At 42.4% G+C, this 18,737-nt stretch overlaps 1 protein-coding gene across 1 annotated transcript in view; it reads right to left on the bottom strand.

The window, feature by feature from the left end:
• Sntg2 (syntrophin gamma 2) overlaps positions 1 to 18,737 on the bottom strand; it is a 196,792-nt gene that overhangs the window by 76,567 nt on the left and 101,488 nt on the right. The window contains exons 8-9 of the mRNA XM_027424734.2: positions 15,200 to 15,291; positions 5,814 to 5,941 (exon numbers count right to left, since the gene is read on the bottom strand). Coding sequence (XP_027280535.1) covers positions 5,814 to 5,941; positions 15,200 to 15,291 — 220 coding nt within the window. The remainder of the gene's footprint in view (positions 1 to 5,813; positions 5,942 to 15,199; positions 15,292 to 18,737) is intronic.

Here is an 18,737-nt window from a genome sequence, read left to right on the forward strand (position 1 = left end):
TACAGTCCACAGTAGAAGGCTGAAGAATGCCAGTGAAGAATGGCAGTGACATCAACAGAATAGATGCACTCAGTAGCAGAGAGTGAAAGCCACTAGGGAAAAGTAGCAGCTTTCCCCTTGGGTTTCCTTGTTTCTGGGTTGCCACCAGAAGGTGCCACCCACTCTGCAGTGACTTCCTTTCTTGGTTAATACTTCTAGGCAATATCCTCACAGACCTCCTCAGAGGCATGTTGATAATTAACAGCAGTTCTTTGGGCATAGTCACCTTTCTTCTGCTCAAGGCATCAGGAAGTTCCTCTGCACCTACAGTTTAGTCTTTATGTTATTTTCATAAAACTACCTCAGGAAGCACTGAAGTGTTTATATTGCCTCTCATGCCCTTTGTTCAGCAAGAAAGAACAACACATAGGGAACACCTGCAAGCAGTACCATCATAGTCCCCAGAGGGCATCTGGGGCAACCCCAGGTTCCAGTCCTGCATGCCTCTCTGAAGCCTTGACTCTCTTCTCACAACCTCAGCTCTGAGCTCTCTTCACACAGCATCTGCCTCTGGTCTTCACAACCTCTCTCCTCAGTTCTTCTATATATTCTTCACTATCAGAAAGATTGTTGGCTGGTATTCATATTGCTCCTGGGTTTGGGCCTTGATGATGGACCGGCTAGACCAATGCCTTGATCTTCACTTTGCATGAACCCAAACAGTGACCATCTAAGCTAGGCTGGATCCTAACTGAGGGGCTTTAAGAGGCAGTGCCTGTCATGTGTCAGCTGCTATGCTTTACTGATTTGTTCCACAGTAGAAAATCAGTGTGGTAGAGCTAAGTGAAATGTTAGCTTGCCTCCATGAGTAGCTTGCTTTCTTTATAGCCATGATCAACAGTCAAGCTATGCTTGTAAAGAGAGGCATCTTGGTAGCTGATCCAGGGTTCAAAAGTTGCTGATGGGGCTGAACAGTCTGCAATGCAACATGGCTATATTGCCACAGGCATCTTCCTGCATTTATAGAGTTGAGCCTACTCTGCCCTCTGCCGAGACCCTCTGAGAACATGCTGTTTCATATCAACATATTCTGCCCTCAAATTCTCAGTGAACAACTAATTTCTTTTTTTTGTGTGGAAAATTTTAAACATCTTACTCCCCAAAGGGCTTGGTGGCAGCCATATTTGGCCCAGAGCCTGCTTCTGAAACCATCCAGCAAGGGAGGAGTCTCACACCAGGGCCACAGAAGAAGGTCTGATCATCTGAGAGTTTCCTTGTAACTCAGTGCAGTCCCTCAGCAGTGGGTCCAGCTCTGTCCTACAAACACATGGACCTAGGGGGAGACATGGCTAACTGTGCCAGGACCTTCTCAAAGCTGATGCTGAATGGTTCCTGGGTTTTCATGAAGCCCTTTGGGCTATGGTCCAGAAACAAAGCAACCCACATGGGAGACCCACCTACTTCTGACACTGGATCAGGCCTGTTGATTTTAGTTTCCAGTAGATCTTGACATGTCTGGAACTCGGGTAAGTATCTCCCAAGTAAGTCTAGGAACAGCTATGTCCAGCCAGAGTTCTATAGGGAGATACTTCTGAAGTCTCTAGGGCAGGCTTATCTGCCAGTGTCCTACAGTGACTCCTATGTGATTCAAAGACTTGGATCTTAGTCCTAGTTCTTTGTGGTTATGCACCAAGAAAGGTTTGCCTATATAAGACTGTAAGGAAACATCTCCCACAGTGCCCTTGCAGACTCTTGGGATGGTCCTACACCCGGGCTCGAGTTCCTTTCAGCCCCAGATCAGAACAGTGTGACCCACCCAAGAATCTTTCTAGCATTTTATCAGTGTCATCTAGAGACCCAGAGGAAGAGACTCCATTCTATGAACCCAGCACTGGGTTTTCTGTATAAAATCCCTATCACCAGCCCCAAAGAACTCAGTTCTGGGGCAGTCCATCCTATCCAGGATAAAATAGCATGCATACTCCTTAGAACTCTGATGTCCATCAACTGTGGCTTCCACTGCACATGCAGTTTAAACAGCTGACTTAATTATACAAAAGACAAAATTAGTGAAGTCAGATGCAGGTTATTTTAATAAGACAATCGGTGGGAAAAAGCAAGAAGAAAGGAGTAAATGAGTCATGGTGGACTGAGGGATACCTTCAGGTATATACTGATGGGAGTTCCAGATGGAGAGGAAAGAAGCAATGGGCAGAAAACAGTGTCTGGATATATCCTGAATCTTAGGAGATATAGAGCAATCTAATTCCAGAAAGCTTGAAATACCCCTAGAGTAATCAATTCAAACCAGCACAGTCAGCCCTATTAATCAAATTCTCAAAAGAGAGAATTCTGAAGCAGCGAAAGAGAACAAAAATATATATAAGGGAACAGCCTTCAGATTCTCGGTCAGAATCTCAGGAGAAACCACAAACTTCAGGAGAGAGTTGGAATACTGCATTTACAATATTAGAAGGAAAAAGAATTCCCAAGCAGGAATACAAAGCCTGGCAATGTTGTCCTTTAGACTAAAGGCTGAAGGAGTCTATCATCATGATGACCACAGTAGTGCTAAAAGGAGTCATCAATCTGTTACAAACAAAACATTAAAAAATGCACAAAAATGTATGAACACAAAAGCTTATCAACTTTGCCCCAGGGTTGATGGCACTTACCAGCATGTGGCTCTGATAAAAGAAGAGGTCTGAGAGAAAAGCAGGAATGCCTGCCTTCACTTCCTCATGTATGGGTGTGTTTATCACTCCTGTGGCCATCCTCCACTGACACCAAACTCCAGCTTCTTCATTCTATCCAGGTAAACTAAATACCAGCATCTCTTCAGGGGAATACTAGGCTTTTGATGCTGGCTGGGACTTCTGAGGCCTCTAGCATCATAGACTGAACAGCTACCAGGTCCTATATCTCTCTAGTGTTCAGGCAGTCACTGGACTATCCTGTCCCCACTGTGTGAGCCAACCTAATAAACTCCCTTTGTAACACACACACACACACACACACACACACACACACACACACACACCCTATACTCAAGATGCTCAGGATCTATAGCAGTAACATTGTCAGCATGTGAACCCGTAGGGGCACTGTGGATCACTCCCCATCCCCACTACTGTTTTGTGGTTTCAATTCACATAGAAGATGAACTGAAACTAATGTTTGTGGGTGTATGTGTATACACATGTGTGTGTGCATGTAAGTGTGTTTGTGTGCGTATATTTCTCCCCCCAAACAAGAACAATAAAAATAGAAAAGAAGTAAATAAAGGCAGCTGAAACTATAATAAAACTAGAAGCCGATTCTTTGAAAAGATAAAATTGATAAAAATTTAGAAAGATTAAAAAAGAGAGAAATCTCAAATCAGAAATGAACAAGAATATATTGGAAATGATCTATAGGCACCTGAGAACAATTTATACCAATTATTTGGATAATCCAGAATATTATGATAACATAGAAGATAAGTTCCAAGAAGCACACAAATGGATAAGACTGAATCAGTGAGGCAGAAAGTCTTAGTGAGTTATTAAGGAGGCTAGGTCAAGAGTTTTGATTCTCAACAAAGAAAATGTGAGGACCTGGTGGCATTATTGAGTCCTATAAAATATTCAAAGAAGAAATAACACCAACACTTCACAAGCTCTTCCCAAGAATCAAAGAAGACAGAAGACATCTAAGGTAATTTCAAAAGACTATCATTTCCCTCTATCTGATGCCAGAACCAGACAAAGACATTACAAGCAAACAGTAGTATGAAGAATACATGCACATTAACAAATACATTTAACAGGATAATTAAATGATCATTCTTGTGACCAAATGGAATTTGCCCTTGAAATGAAAGCATCATTAAGTACACACAATAAACATGACACACCACACCCAAAGAATGAAGGGTAAATATTGCATGACCATTTCAATGGATACAGAAGAAACATTTGACAAAATTCAACACCATCTCATAATAAAAAAAAATCTCAAAAAAGTAGGCATGAATTATACCCGAACAAAACTAAGGGGTGTAAAAAAAAACAACAACAAAAAAACAAAAACAGCACACATCATACTCAGTGATGAAATGATGAATATTTCCTCTGTAATTGGGAGTAAGAGAAGGATGTCTATTCTCACTGCTTCTATTTGGCACAGTACTGGAAATACTAAACAGCAAGTAGGCAAGAAAAAGGAAAACCTACACATATGTATAGGAAAGGAAGAAATAGCATTGGCTCTGCTGATGACTTGATCTTATATACAGAAAACACACAAAGACTTCATACATGCACAAACACACACACAAGCCATTCACACTGACATGTGGGCTCACCAGAGCTAGAAGATGCAAAATCAGCACACATAAATCAGTAGCATTTCTGAACACTAGGAACAAACTATACAAAGATGAATTAAAGAAACAATCCCCTTTGCAAAATAATAAAATAGGGATAATAATTCAAGGAAGTTCAGCATCTAACCACTGAAACCTATAAAACACTGAAGGAAATTAAAGAAGGAACAAACAGAAGCAGTTACATTGAGTGTTTATGGATTAGGGATGTTAATATCAAATGTACACACTACAAAAAGCAGCTATATTAGATGCTGACAACCAGCTGCAATGCCTGTTCCAGAAGATCTGGCACCCTCTTCTGGCCTCTGCTGATACCTACACCCATTTGCTTCCACACCTCCCAAATAAAGAAAAGATTTATTTTTATTTTAAATGATCATATATATGCACGTGGAGTGTGGGGGCATGTGCATGTGAGCACAGCAGCCTGTGTAAACCAGAAGATGGGTGTTAGATTTCATGGAGCTGGAGTTACAGGTGGTTAAAAAACACTATGTTGGTACTGGGGACCAAACTTAAGTCCTCTGGATTAGCAGTATAGGTTCTTAACCACTAAGCCATCTCTCCATTCCTAACAACAACAGCAGCATCAACAAATCTTGAGAAAATTATCCTGATTCAGTCATCATGTACTGTGTCTGAAATATGCTGTACCTCATAAATACATAGATCATCATGTATCTATAAAAAAGAAGCCTGAGTACACACACATGCTCACACCACTCATCACACAGTACAACTTCATACACACATGATACTCACACCACATATTAAATGGTACAACCATGCACATTTATTTTGTGACACATAAGGTTCAACTTACAACAAGATGTTTATACTATGCCTTCACTAACAAGCTGGTAGGCAGGTCACAGTTCCCTGTATCTGGCTTCTTTAAAAACTCAAGCAAGGATCCCTGGCCTCTCAGACTGGTACATGAGCTTTCACAGATACATCTTGAAACTACATCATTAACAGGGCTTCCGTTTATTGAACACAGGAGCTAGCCTAACCCTCTTACTTTATTAATGAAGAAAATGAAGATGACCAAGTTTAAATGGCTTTTCAATGTCTATTTGCAATTTAGAAAACTATACAATCTTTTATAATTGAACCTATTCTGTTGGTACTTAAAGCTGAAGACAGAATTTCTTCTTCTTGGACTATTTCCTAAGCAATGATAATTACTCTTGTTAGAAGGGAGAACAGTTCCTACTTAAATAAAACAAAGATTGGCCACTACAATTGCTTCTGTAATCCTTTCCTTGTGGTCTTCAATACTTCCTCAAATGCTACCCTGCAGAGACAATGCCCGTGCTTGACCACCATGCTGTCAGACACTGAAGCCATGGATGGAACTGGCAGAATGAGGGGTTAGTCAGACATTCCCACAGTGCTGAGTTCACTGCCTTTCCCTCCAGTGCCAGGTTCACCAGTATTCTCACTCCCAACACTGGTCACATACCTGAGCTTTTCTGCTCCAGCCTTGTACCTGGAGATGCGAGCCATGGACAAAGGGACTGACAAGGTGTCTAGCCAACGCTTCTCATACTTTGGTTCATTAGCTATGGGTGAGGAAGGTGATGATGGAGCCTGTGCAAAATAAGCAAGAGTCAGTAAACGCAGGACCAGTCAGAGCACTGTTCTCTGGAGAGGCTTATGGCTGAGGCACCCATCCCACAAAACTCAGATTAGCTCATTCAACTGGTGAGAGCATACAAGATCACTTCTCAGAGATCCAGACAGAATATAAAAGCTTTTAAAAATACATTTTAAACAATATTTTTGCAAAATTGGAGAAAAGCTAAAGGAGAGGGCAGAGAGAACTGCATTTGGAGGAGAACTTCACAGTTACGACAGAACTTGACTTAAAAACCTTCTGAGAAAGTAATTCAAAACCAGCTGAGCTGATGACTGTCAGAAGCCCATTAATGTGGACAAAATGGAATTGCTTCTACCTATGGCAAATGAGTCTCAGTTATGAGATATATTTCTAGACCAAGTTCAGGCATGACAAGTCTTGAGTTTCTTTGTTAGATATTCGGAAAGATGGGAAGTCATACCTCTTCTTGACCTGAGAGGGACACAGTTCCTAAGGGGATGACTATAGCTCTTCCCACTTAATTTTCAGGCTTTGGAGATCCTAAACGTCATGGCTTTCAATCTCAGACATCAGGTACCTTTGAAGGGAACTGTGAGAAAACTTTGTCTAATGAAATGGTAAAAGTTGACTCATAAAATGCCTTTATAACACAAATTTTAAAGGATTCATGGCATCTGCTACAAAGAGAATAAACAACAAAATAATCAAGTCCCTGGGTCTAGAGAGGGTAGAAAGCTAAAAAAGCCACTTAGCTGAGGTGTCCAGGACCAGATTTGAGGCCTTAGAGCAGGGCTCTCAAATGTGGGGACATACTCTAATCCAGGGCCTGGTTATGTATGCCTGCCTAGTGTAGAGTCACTATGGAGTGGGGAAATTCTGCTTTCTCAACATCTTCCTTCTCTAAAGAGTGTTTATTGTGACCAACCTGGTCCATATCATGTGTCAAGTAAGAGAAATATGGCTTCTCCATTGGTCTGGTCTCATATGTTCACGTGAAGATCTGTCTTGAGGCTCACATTGGAACCTGAGCCAAGAACCTCACCATACAGGTCTGGTTTGGGTGAGACTACGTGGCCCAGTTGCCAGGACCTGAGGCTGAAGAAGATACATCCTTGGGGATGTAGAGAGTAGACAATACTCTGCCAACAGGAAGAAAGGCTGTGAGCTTGTAGAAAAAGTTTAATTCCCCTGGGCTGTGCACACATGGTTGTGTTCTCCCATGTAGCATAAGACTTGGGCATGGGGCCTCATTGATCAGTATGGATGCTAACTGTTCTGGAAGTTCACCCTTGGGCACTTCTGACAGGCAGCAAGGAATCTCCCTAAACCCGAGGGACCTGGTGAGGAGAGATGTGAGTCAAGTGGGCACCCTCCAGAAGACCAGACTCTGAATGGCCTCTGAGGCCATCTACACTAAGCAGCCCTTCCTAACTTGCAGATTACTTAATGACATAAAACACTTTATTTAAAAAAAAAAAACGTGATGACCAGAATGACCAGAAAAAAAGTGATGTCCATAAATAGCAGACACAGCAGCTGTGAGACAATAATTATGAAGGAACAATTGGATTTGCCTCCTTGCATTGTATCCAAAAGGTTCACACAGCAGAGGGGCCCTGCCAGGCTTCCTGTTCCACATTCTCAATCAGCTAATATGCTTGATAGCTATTCAGGAAATAGGAAATAGGTTCTGTTGGTGGAAATGTGCTTTCCTTTATAGCAATATGGATTAACTAAAATGTTTTAAACTTTCTTCTCACCCCAACAATACAGTGTACTAAAAACTATGTTGATAGTTATTTTTTTTTCTTTTTGGTTTTTGAGACAGGGTTTCTCTGTATTGCTTTGGAGGCTGTCCTGGAACTCATTCTGTAGACCAGGCTGTTCTCAAACTCACAGAGATCTGCTTGCTTCTGCCTCCCAAGTGCTGGGATTAAAGGCTTACACCACCAACATCCAGCTAGTTATGATTCTTTAGGCTCAGTTCCTACAAGTCTCATGTCCAACTGCACCAGGCTGAACTGGCCACTGAGTATTAGATGAGATAGTTCCCTGAACCTGCCTCCTTGTTGGCAAAGGCATGTCCTTCATCCCATGTCCTTCATCCAGAGACAGTGGCTTCTATAAGCAGTTGAGAGATACTTATCTACCAGGAAGGGTAAATGCTGACACCAAAATATCACATCAGAAGATGTGAAGTCATGAGGCCTCCTGAGGCACTCAGCAACTGTGATGAGAAAGGTAACATTTAAGTGTCTAAGGTGTCACCTCTCTGGATATTCCTCTGGATGTCCAGAGGAAGTCAGCTGTACCTCCATTCGGGGAACCTCAAAATCATCCAACTTGACAGCTAGCATCTGTATTTATCTCTGACCCCTTAGTTCCCTTCTGGACATTTGACCTAAGCAGCCTTTCCCCTGTGCATTTGTCTGAGGATTCGGCTAGATATGGAGGTGCTGGCTCCCGGGGGGTTTCTCTTGTAACCTGGTAGATTATGTCTGCTTTGTCACAGAGTCCAGCTAGGTCAGAGTCTGCACCTGTTCCCTTGCCTTTGAAGTCAGAAGAATAGCACATTGTTTCTTTTTCATTGTCCCAAGACAGACCCCTGGAGGGGGGCTTTTCTGTAACCTGCCTTGCTGTCAGGGTTGGCAGTCTTCAATCACCGGGTTCTTGTTGCTTGAAAGCAAGGGCGTTGCTTCATCCAGTTTAATGCTTTTTTAACTGCCACCTCCTGTCACTTGGAATTTTCTTGTCTGAGAATTGTGCTACATGGGAAGCCTAGGTTGGCCATTTAGATTTCAATGTCTATGTCTGACAACATGTAGCCTATTGGCTTAAAAACCTCATTGTGCATATAAATCATGCATGTAATTTCTCAAAGATAAAACCCCAGTCCAGTTTCAATGATATAAAATGTGATCGGTATCCAGGTTACCTTGACACCAGTCTAGTCCAGCACCATGGAATGGTGCTTTGGTGCAGTTGCCACACCATGTGGGATCCTCTACTCTTCTTATACCTTGATCTTTGGCCTCCAACTTCCCATGTTTCTGAGCTGCATAAGTGTACTTTAGCATTGACATAATTTTGTAAACAAATCTTAACTCAGCTTTCTGCTCAGTGGAATGAAATGCAATGCTTCACACTGTTTAAAATGATTTCACCTTGGAGATGAGCATCAAGTGATACTTCCTGAGGTCTGGCTGGTAAAGCCACAACAAGCAGGTAGAGCAAAGTGACATCTGGTACCTTGTCAGTTAACTCATGTCCTGCCCTTAATTCACCTGAGCAGAGTTTGTGACTTCCTGCCATATAAAATTTATTTCTGTGGTATCAATTTTAAAAAGCATCCGGAAAGTACCTGAGGACTTGCTAAAGGTATGGATCATGGATACTCTGATATAATATGCAATAAAATACATTACTCAGTAGAGATTAGCAAGAAGAGACCATGCAAAGTGTCAGTTTGAAAGCAAACAAAATGTCCCAACACAGCTTTTTGTGTGGTGTGTGTATTTCTTGCATGCAACTCATCATAGAGTGCTTGCCGTATCTCAATAGTTTGTAGGTAACCCTAGAATGATTTCAGTTTTTAAAGAACACTTTGATCAACAAATAATCACTAAACCTAGGAAAAGAGTCTGTCTCTAGCTGTGTGGACACTTCATGTTCAATTTAAAATAATAATGGCTGCTCAGCAGATAAAACCTGCCTGTGGGTCTCAGCTTGCAATTTCCATCTTCACAAATCCTGCTGGGGCTATGAGTCCTTGGTAATGTGATTTTAGAGAACAAAACTGCACAAACATAATAAAAAGAGCAATATTTGACCAGAGGAGAGGAAAACTGAGGCCCCAGGAAAGCCCTGATTGAAAGTGAAAGTTGCAAGACACTATCCATGTGTGCGTGGTTAGTGCCATTCCCAAAGAGGCTTGGTCGACTCTCTCCTTAGAGGGAGCTGTCATTTATAAGTACCTGAAAACTATTTTTAAAAGATTTCTGTGGGAAGTCACAAGTGCTGCTACATCTTGCATCTGTGCAAGCTTACTGGTGACAATGTCTAAGGAAGGTCTAGCTGGGAAACCCACAGCAAGTAATAGAGGAGATGCCTACTGCGTTGTCAGCAGCATTTGTCCTTCCGAGGTTTCACATGTGCACAGCCCTCTCTAGTTGTACCCACTTCTAATTTTCTGGGCTATGGTATCAGACAAAGAGAGAATAATATGTGACAAAAAAATTGGAGAGAGTGGACAATCTTGTTCTACTAGAATTGAAAACAAAACAAAACAAAACAAAAACTTCAAAAACATTTACTGACATAGAAGAATCAGGTGGCTATCAGGATTCCCACCCTGTAGGTCCTAGCTCTGTACACACTTTGTCCTGTGGACACCAACCAACCTTGAGCATACCTGACCCTGTACACACCTGGCCTGTGAAACCTTACTCCATCAGCATTGGCCCTTTGCACACCTGGCTCCCCTCATGCCTGGCCCCTTGGATACCTGGTTCTGCCTACCCCCTCGACTCTGGTGGGAGGACAGCCTGGAAGGAGGGGTTTCAGGGCCCAAAGGTATCCAAAGTCCCCATACCTGCAGTCTGCAGCCAAGGGTGCAGAGAAACAATAGATAAAGGGACTGCAAAGTCAAGGTCTTGATAAAGGCACAGAGTTGTTGTGCTCTCATGTCCTCAGAGGTATTTAGAGGAATTTAAACTATAAACCACACTGAAGTGGAAACATGCTGTGAACAGTGGATTTGCTTCCATCCCCCACCTGCCTCAATAAATTCTTATGCTCTGCTGCAGAAGAAAACTAAGGAAGCACAAAAAAAAAAATGCTCGGGTTTCTTCCCCACAGCTGAGAGGTGTGTCATTGTTGCTATGATAAAACACCCAGGAAAAAGAGGGAGCAATTTATTTCAGCTGTTTCACAGCTTATGGTTCATGGTTGGCTCCATGCTGTGAGCCTGACAGAGGGCTGAGATGCTACAGTGGAAGACTGTGGTGTTGTATACCAGCTACTCTCCTCATAACTGTGAATAATACCTGACAGCTTAAAGGAGGGCAGATTCATTCTGGTTCACAGCTTGAGAGTATACACAGTCCATGATGGTGGAGAAAGCATGGTGGCAGCCACAGCTTGCCACTGGAGCTGCAGGCCCTTTGCACCCAGCAGTTACCTGGCTAGTGCTTCACAGACCTGTGTTTGCCAGCTATTTATTAAAAAAAAAAAAAAAAAAAAAAAAAAAAAAAAAAAAAAAAGGTTCTACAACTGCCCCCAAACAATGCCACCATCTGGGGACCAAGTATTCAAACACTGAGTGTGTCAGAGTTATTTCACAGTCAGACAAGAATGTGGGAGAAAGAAAGCTTCTGACCTTAGGGTATCCTGGAAGCTGAGTGTGCAATAGGAAGGAGCCAGGACAATATATACCCTTCGAAGTCATGGCTACCACTTTCAACCAGACTTCACCTCCTGGCATCTACCACTTTCCAATAATATCATCATATTACTACTCTATCAGCAGACTATACCATTTATCAGGTGATGATAAAACCACCTTTGATTGACTGGACCCAGCATCCGGGGACCTTCCTTTAACATATGACTGTTTTGAGGAATACTTCATATCTAAACCATAAAAGGTAACCAAAGCCAACTTCTAAATGCAGTGAACAAAATAAGCTTAATTCCTTGCATTTTATACTGGGCAGGAACTTCCATAAACCCAAGACAACCCCACAGTAGTTCTCTGGTGGCAGCTAGCACAGAGAGCTTGCCACATTTCACATTCAGGACAGAGAACCAACATTTAAAGTACACTGTGCTCATGTGAGAAAGAATATCCACACTCCCTTCTCTCTGTGGGGTCCTCATAAGATGAGCCTCAGTTCTCTACTACTTGGGCTTCTGCTCCTAGACATTAACCCTGAGCAGCCTCCTCATAGTACAGGCCTCTCCCAGATGGGCACTGCCCCCACCATCCATGAAGGGTTACTTTACATGGGCCAGCACAGAAAATTGCTTGGCACAAAAGCTGTCTACTCTGCCAAAGAACAGTGTGCAGACCCTAAGCTGTCCTGGATAACAGCAGGCTGCTGGGTTAGCAAACAGTACTTTAGGGCACCTATGCTGCAAGACACACAGCAAGCACAAACCTCTGATGCAGGATGGGAACCCTCCTCCTCTGCCTCCTCCTCCCTCTCTCTTCCTATGTGGGGGGTGAGGATACAGGAGAAGTAAGTCTGATATTCCTCCCTGCACTCCTGAGATCAGTGAGTTTGTGATTTTTCTCCCTTATGTAGAGGTGCAACTGGACAGAGAACAGCTAGGCTAGGATTTTCTGGGTCAAGAAATATGATTTTATTCTGAATTACCACCTTAGGTAACTGCCCCACCCCCAACACACAGACATACACACACACACACACACACACACACACACACACACACACACACACACACACACACACACACACACACACACACATCTCAGTGTCCATTATTATCTGGGGAAAACCCTCCAGAACAGGAAACAAGCTGGGGAGTGGAGTATTGAAGGTGATTTTAACAGCTGGAGGAATTGGAATCCATTCAAACATAATTGCACCCATGTATTCACAACAGAGTTGAGAAAACAGGAAGCTCTGGAAGTTACAGGGAGCTGCCTCCACCTCCAATGCCTAGAGGACACTCAAAATGCAGAGGACGGCTGCGAAAGGGCAGCCAGGATGTACTTTCTGGCCAGCAGACTGGACATCTGCACTCTAGTTCTCCAAACAACACAGATTTTGGAAAAGGTCCTTACTTTATTAAAATAAGAGCCTTCAATAAAAACTGCAGTGATTTCAAATGTGAACTGATACTGTAGGTTAAATATGAAATGTTTCTTACATGGTTCTACTTTAAATGCTGAGTCTCTAGCCTGTGGACTGCTATGAAGGACCTGGAATCTTTAGAAGGTGGGGTCTTGCTGGGTAAGAGGGTCAGCGAGGGGGCCTTTGAAGGCTGCATTCCAGGATCTGGCCTACAGTCTCTGCTTCTTGCTCTATTATGGTGTGAGCAGCCTTCACCAACCTCATGCTCAGCTACCACAAACTCCTTCATGCCTTGCCATCATGATGGGCCGAAATTCCTCTGAAACTGCAAGCCAAATAAATCCTCCCTCCTTGGAGTTACTTCTCTGAGGTATTTTGCCACAGTGCAGAGAAAAGTAATTAATAAAACTGTTTAGAATATAATTGTCTATATGACTTTTATAAATGGGTCTCATTTTATGGGGGAAAATGATATACATCATCTGTATTAAAAAAAAAAAAACAAGTCCAGATTCCAATTTAGTATGAGGAAAACATTTTTTCTAGCAAGATCTAAATATAGATAATGTATAGTTACATTTCAGGTTGGATCTTAGCCCAAATAAAATATGGACCTTTGAACTTCAAACTCTTCAAAAAGAGATTTACTAACAGTTTTCAGGATGCAAAGGTGTAAGAGTAAGAGACGAACAGCAGCTAGATGTAAAAGTTTGCACCAACTTCCCCAGTTTAGGAGGAAAAAGAATTTTTTTTAAGGAAAGCACTTTTTAATAACCAGGTAATGAAGATTGCTGTCAGTATGTAATTTAAGGTAACTATTTGATGTCAGAGATGATGGGTTATTTTGACTGCAGCACTGCAGCCCCCTTTAGAAGAACTATTCATAGTAGATCTTACATATCTCTTATTTTGAAAACAGAGATTCCCTGCTTCATTTCAGGGAAGAGGCATGCCATCACTCCGTCAATCTTGTCATTTTTTCTCTCAGCGCTAGTGACTATGTTATGGTAAATTTTACAACAGTAATTATACACCTCCAGGTTTTATTGTCTTGTTACATGTAATAATCATAGTACTGTCAGACACAGCTGACTTCTTCCCTTCTTTTGTGATCCAATGTCCTCAAATGGGCACCAACCATGCCCTTCCATACAGAGAGCATGTTCTGAGCTGGGAGTCTTTTCTACCTTCAGTTGCATCTTGTGGGAAGCAGGACTAAGATGTCTACCTCAGGTCCTTGTCAGAGAGCAAAGTTTAAAAGCACCAAAGTGTTGCCGACAATACAAATGCTCTGCAGACAGTAATGGACTTTCTACCGTGAGAGCAGACAAATGGCTCTTCATCAAGGATGCAAATACAGACCTGTGAGTCTCATCAGTTCAACAATGACTCCTGTATCTAGAGTAACACAGGACAACAGTCACTAGAGCCATTTGCTTTCCTCTGCTGACTTGTGTCAACCGATGGTCAATATGTTACCCAGACTGGCTTTTTCAAATTCCCAAGCTCAATTGATATTCTGTCTCTGCTTTCTGAGTAGGTGAGATAATAGCTGTGCTGTTGTGCCCGGCTCAAAGCTAATTTTTTTAAACTCAAGCGACGGCTGTGAAAATTAGGATGCTGCTGGTCTATGGACCCAAGCCTGGGAGATGTGACTTGTGAATATGTTGCTCATTCTTTGTTAGTTACACCAGCCAAATTTTAAATTACTAAAAGCCATTTAAACTGTTAAAGCAAGAAATTATGGTATGGTGTAACTACATGAACAAACATGAATCTTTTCCCCCTGAGTTCTACCTGAATGTGAAGGTGGGAAAGGACCTACTATAAACACACCTTAAAACCAACTGAGGGATGCTGAGATTCTACTTCTCCACCATGGTCTATGTGAGTAATAAACACACCTACCCAGGGCCAAGCTCGTCCCTGCATTAGGAGGCAGACCCAGGGTAGCAGGCACTGGTGGTTGCAATCAGATCTGGGGTCTTAGGTTAGGGGAGGTGAGGCACAGGATTAAGCCTCATGGCAAATATACAGCGCTCATGCTTCCTTGATGTTTTCTATGAATTTTGAATAAATCCTTACTGTTCCTTTTTCATGTGAGTCTCCTGGTAATCTAAAAACAACTTGAGACCCTATTTGTAAGGTTGCCTGAAACCCAGAGGCTACTTTGAATTCTACCTCAAAATGAAGAATAGCATTTGCTTTCCTGTGATTATGAACCACTGGCTTAAGGTGTCTTAGTAGGTATAAGGACACAGACACTGCATGGGAGTAAATTTCAATGGAACTAATTAATTCCCATTTTCATCATTTCTTCCAGAACATCTGCAAGTGCCTCTGCTGGATCATGGACAGTTTTCCCCTCAATCCAGGGCCCTTGGGATTGAGGTTCCCAAATTATGAGGTCAGGGGATTGCACGTGCTTACTGTGTGGCTGCAGTGTCCATTCAGGTGCAGGCCACTGTCAAAGAGAGGCGATGAGGCCCTGCTGCTGTGGTCACTGGATGGCCCTGGGGACCCTGAAACAAAACGAGAGGCATTCATTTCAGATGTAGTTGTCAACTACATCATGTGTGACTATATGACTGCATGATAGCTAAACACACTATTAGAACCAGCAGTCCAAGCTAGGTCCCTCTCAGGGATATAGAACTGAAGTTGGGGGTGACTCTCTGTTCTGCTTTATTAGCCAGAGGTTTCCCCTCCTTTCCTAGAACCTGGCCACCCCAACAGTGATCCTAGTGCAATCACTTGCCTGTCATGTCATAACGCACTATCAGGATGCAGAGCAGGGCTGTGTCTGCAACAGGACCATGTGCCCTTGCAGTCTCTCATCCCACTCCATTATTACGGCATATTCTCTCAGAGTTGCTGATTGGTGGATGACATTCGGGTCTCTCATTGCTACAGATAGGAAGCATGAAAATGTAGACAATGCAGGCAACGAAGAGGTAACCCTGCATCAGTCACACTACACCACCACCATCATAATCATCTTTTAAGAACTGAGATAAAATTCATTTGTGTATTACTTACAAATGCAGCGAATTCGCTTGTATAAAATGAAAAAAAATAAATGTGGCATGTGTATCATTAGTAACAATCACTGTTTTCCAGATTAGGTGGCTGGTAGATTTTCCTGCTGTGTCTTTTGGCAGCTAAGTGGCATCCCACTCTTATGGGAGATGATCTGACTCAAAAAGGTTGTCAGGGCTAACATGTAAAGGCTAACCCTCAGCACTTTTGACCCAGTCCAGAGACAACAAGTGTCCAATTACCGCAACTCCCTTTAAAATCAACCCTGCAACCAGCTTTTACATAAGCTCAACAATCAAGTTAAACTAGTAGTTTCATTAAGAATTGTTAAAGGAAGCTCGGGGCCATTCCCAAGGCTTCAGGCCATTCACTCAAGGTGCTGAGGGCAACTCTTAAGAAAAAAGACTATATTATGTGACTACTCTCAGCCCCATTGTTTCCTGCAGACAATAAGTGTGGGCAGATCCTGTGTGTCAGTTCTTCCATTATTGTGGTAATGTCTCATAAAGGGAGATGGTTGAATACCACTGCCTGATAACCAGACTCCCAGAGAGTCGGAACATCTAGCAGCACATAAGAAACCCTCTAGAATCCAGGAGCAGAGAGACAGCCCTGAGATTAGGCCTTCTGAGCCCTTTAAAAGCAAGCAAAAGTTCTGAGGACATCACAGTGGTACGCTTATCACTGACTAGCTGCTATCATGGTGAGGCTGTAACACTATCAAGAGAAGGAAACAGGAAGGCAAGTCCTCTCCCCACCACCCACCTGCAGGAAAAGACAGGGAGAAGGGAACCAAGAACTTGGTGGGCACTGTCCTGCATGTTAGTACTTGATCATGCCAACTCATCCCTAGGACTGTGGTAAACTGTCAGCCCTCCTCAGTGCACACGAACATGGGATGTTTAGTGACAAAAAAAGGCTCAGAGGCTGACTGCTCATCTCCAGTCTACCTGTGCACCTCCCAACATGCATAGCCCAGGAAGTCTGTGCCCCTTTCCCAACTATGTCATATCTGTTAGGACAAGTTCTATAAAGCACTTCACCATATTCTGATATGGTCTGGGAGACACGAGAGCTCTTTGTCTTTATTTGAACAAACCATACTGACAAGTGAGCATTTCTCTGCTCATTTACTACCCAAGATACATACAGTTGTTGCCCCATGGAATCTGTCCCAGCTCAGGCTTTTGTTACTTTACGTTACAGAGCGCTGATTTTGCAATAGCACATAATCTTTTTTGGTTGGTGTTGTTTTAGCATCTCCATGTATACTTTAGGATAGTCCATGAAATGCTTTCCAAAGTCTTTCATTTATATACAGAATCAACTTGTCATTATTTGCAAGAAAGATGAAAATACTTTGAACCGCCTGTTTATCCCTAAAATCCCCAAGGTAATGCTGTTTCTCTGGATGACTCATGATAAATGCCACCATAAACACATGTCTGAAGAAGCAATGGGTAGTAAGTGAAGAAATTTAGAATTGATAGTCTTTTGTACACATTGGATTCCTATTCATTTCTCAGTAACTGTCAGCTTTTCTTCTGTATCTCCAAAATAGTTCCACCATTGTTTTGTTTACCACCAGATTGTGTGTGTGCATGTGTGTGTGCCGGGGGAACATGCTCATTTGTGAGCAGGTACATGTATGTGGAGAGGTAATGTACATGTATGCATGTAGGTATTGAAGTCAGAGGACAAATGCATCTGCCTTTCCTCAGGCAACCTCCACCTTGTATTTTGAGTTGGGTCCTCTCACTGGCTTAAAGCCAGTAAAGTAGGCTAGGTAGGCCCAGGAAGCCCTATTTCTCTACTTCTCCTGAACTGGGATCATAACTGTGTCTCTCAATACCTGGCTGTTTTTATGTAGGTCCTGAACGATGTTTTCAAGACAAGCACTTTATTGTCTAAGCTATCACCCCAACCCAGTATTAGCAATTATTAATCACATAAATAGTTGTTATAAAAAACAAAGGAAAATACATACAATCAATAGTTATAAAACTCTTTCCTTCAAGGACTGAACTATAATCTATAAAGTTCTATGGCTACCTTGGCTAGACGCCAGACAGCAGAGCCACAGAAGGAAACATGCTGAAAGATGCTCTAAGCTAAACATGGCATTATCATAGAACCCAAAATCCCCTTCTCTAGGTAGAGACGTAACAAAGATGTCCAAACAAAGCCTGTTGATGAATGTTTGCCGGGGCATATTCATAACAGCCCAGAAATAGAAGCAAGTGTTCATTAGCTAAAGAGTGGATGGAGCAAGGCCCTACAACCATATAAAGCAGAGTTATGCAGCTGTAGCAAATGCATGCTACCTCACCAGTGAACTTTGAAAGCGTCATGGTATGTGGAAAGAACAGCAAGCCAAGGTCACACATTGTATGAATACACTGATACACATTTCCAGAAAAGGCAAATCCACAGAGGCAGAAAGCAGTGACTTTTAGTAGCTGGGGGCATAGAATTGGGGCTGACTGCTAACTTGTGGGGGACCTCCTCTGAGTAGTAGAATGTCAAGAAATTTAATCAGTAGTGATGGTGTATAACACAGTGAACTACTACAGCAATATACAAAGTCTATCTGTCTAAAAATGCCAAGTGTCTGAGATTCTGAAAAAAAACAAAAAACAAAAAAACATAGGTCTGTTCACTCAGTCCCACTGGGTATTTATTTTCCCATTAATATCAATTTAAGAAATGCTGAAATGGACATTTTTCTTTACTGTTGTTATGTTTTTCTACATCAGCAATCAACTCTGTAAGACAGATGCTGCTTCAGACAAACAAGCGACCCAACACAATCCACTCAGGCAGAAGCAATTTTACCTCAGTGATGTGTATTCATGAGAGGCCATTTTGCATGGATTTATGAAATGATTATGGCCCTTGTGTTTAAATTTTTATAGCTACTAGGATTGAA

Source organism: Cricetulus griseus, chromosome 7, assembly GCF_003668045.3.
Source record: "Cricetulus griseus strain 17A/GY chromosome 7, alternate assembly CriGri-PICRH-1.0, whole genome shotgun sequence".
Classification (NCBI taxonomy): Eukaryota; Metazoa; Chordata; class Mammalia; order Rodentia; family Cricetidae; genus Cricetulus; species Cricetulus griseus.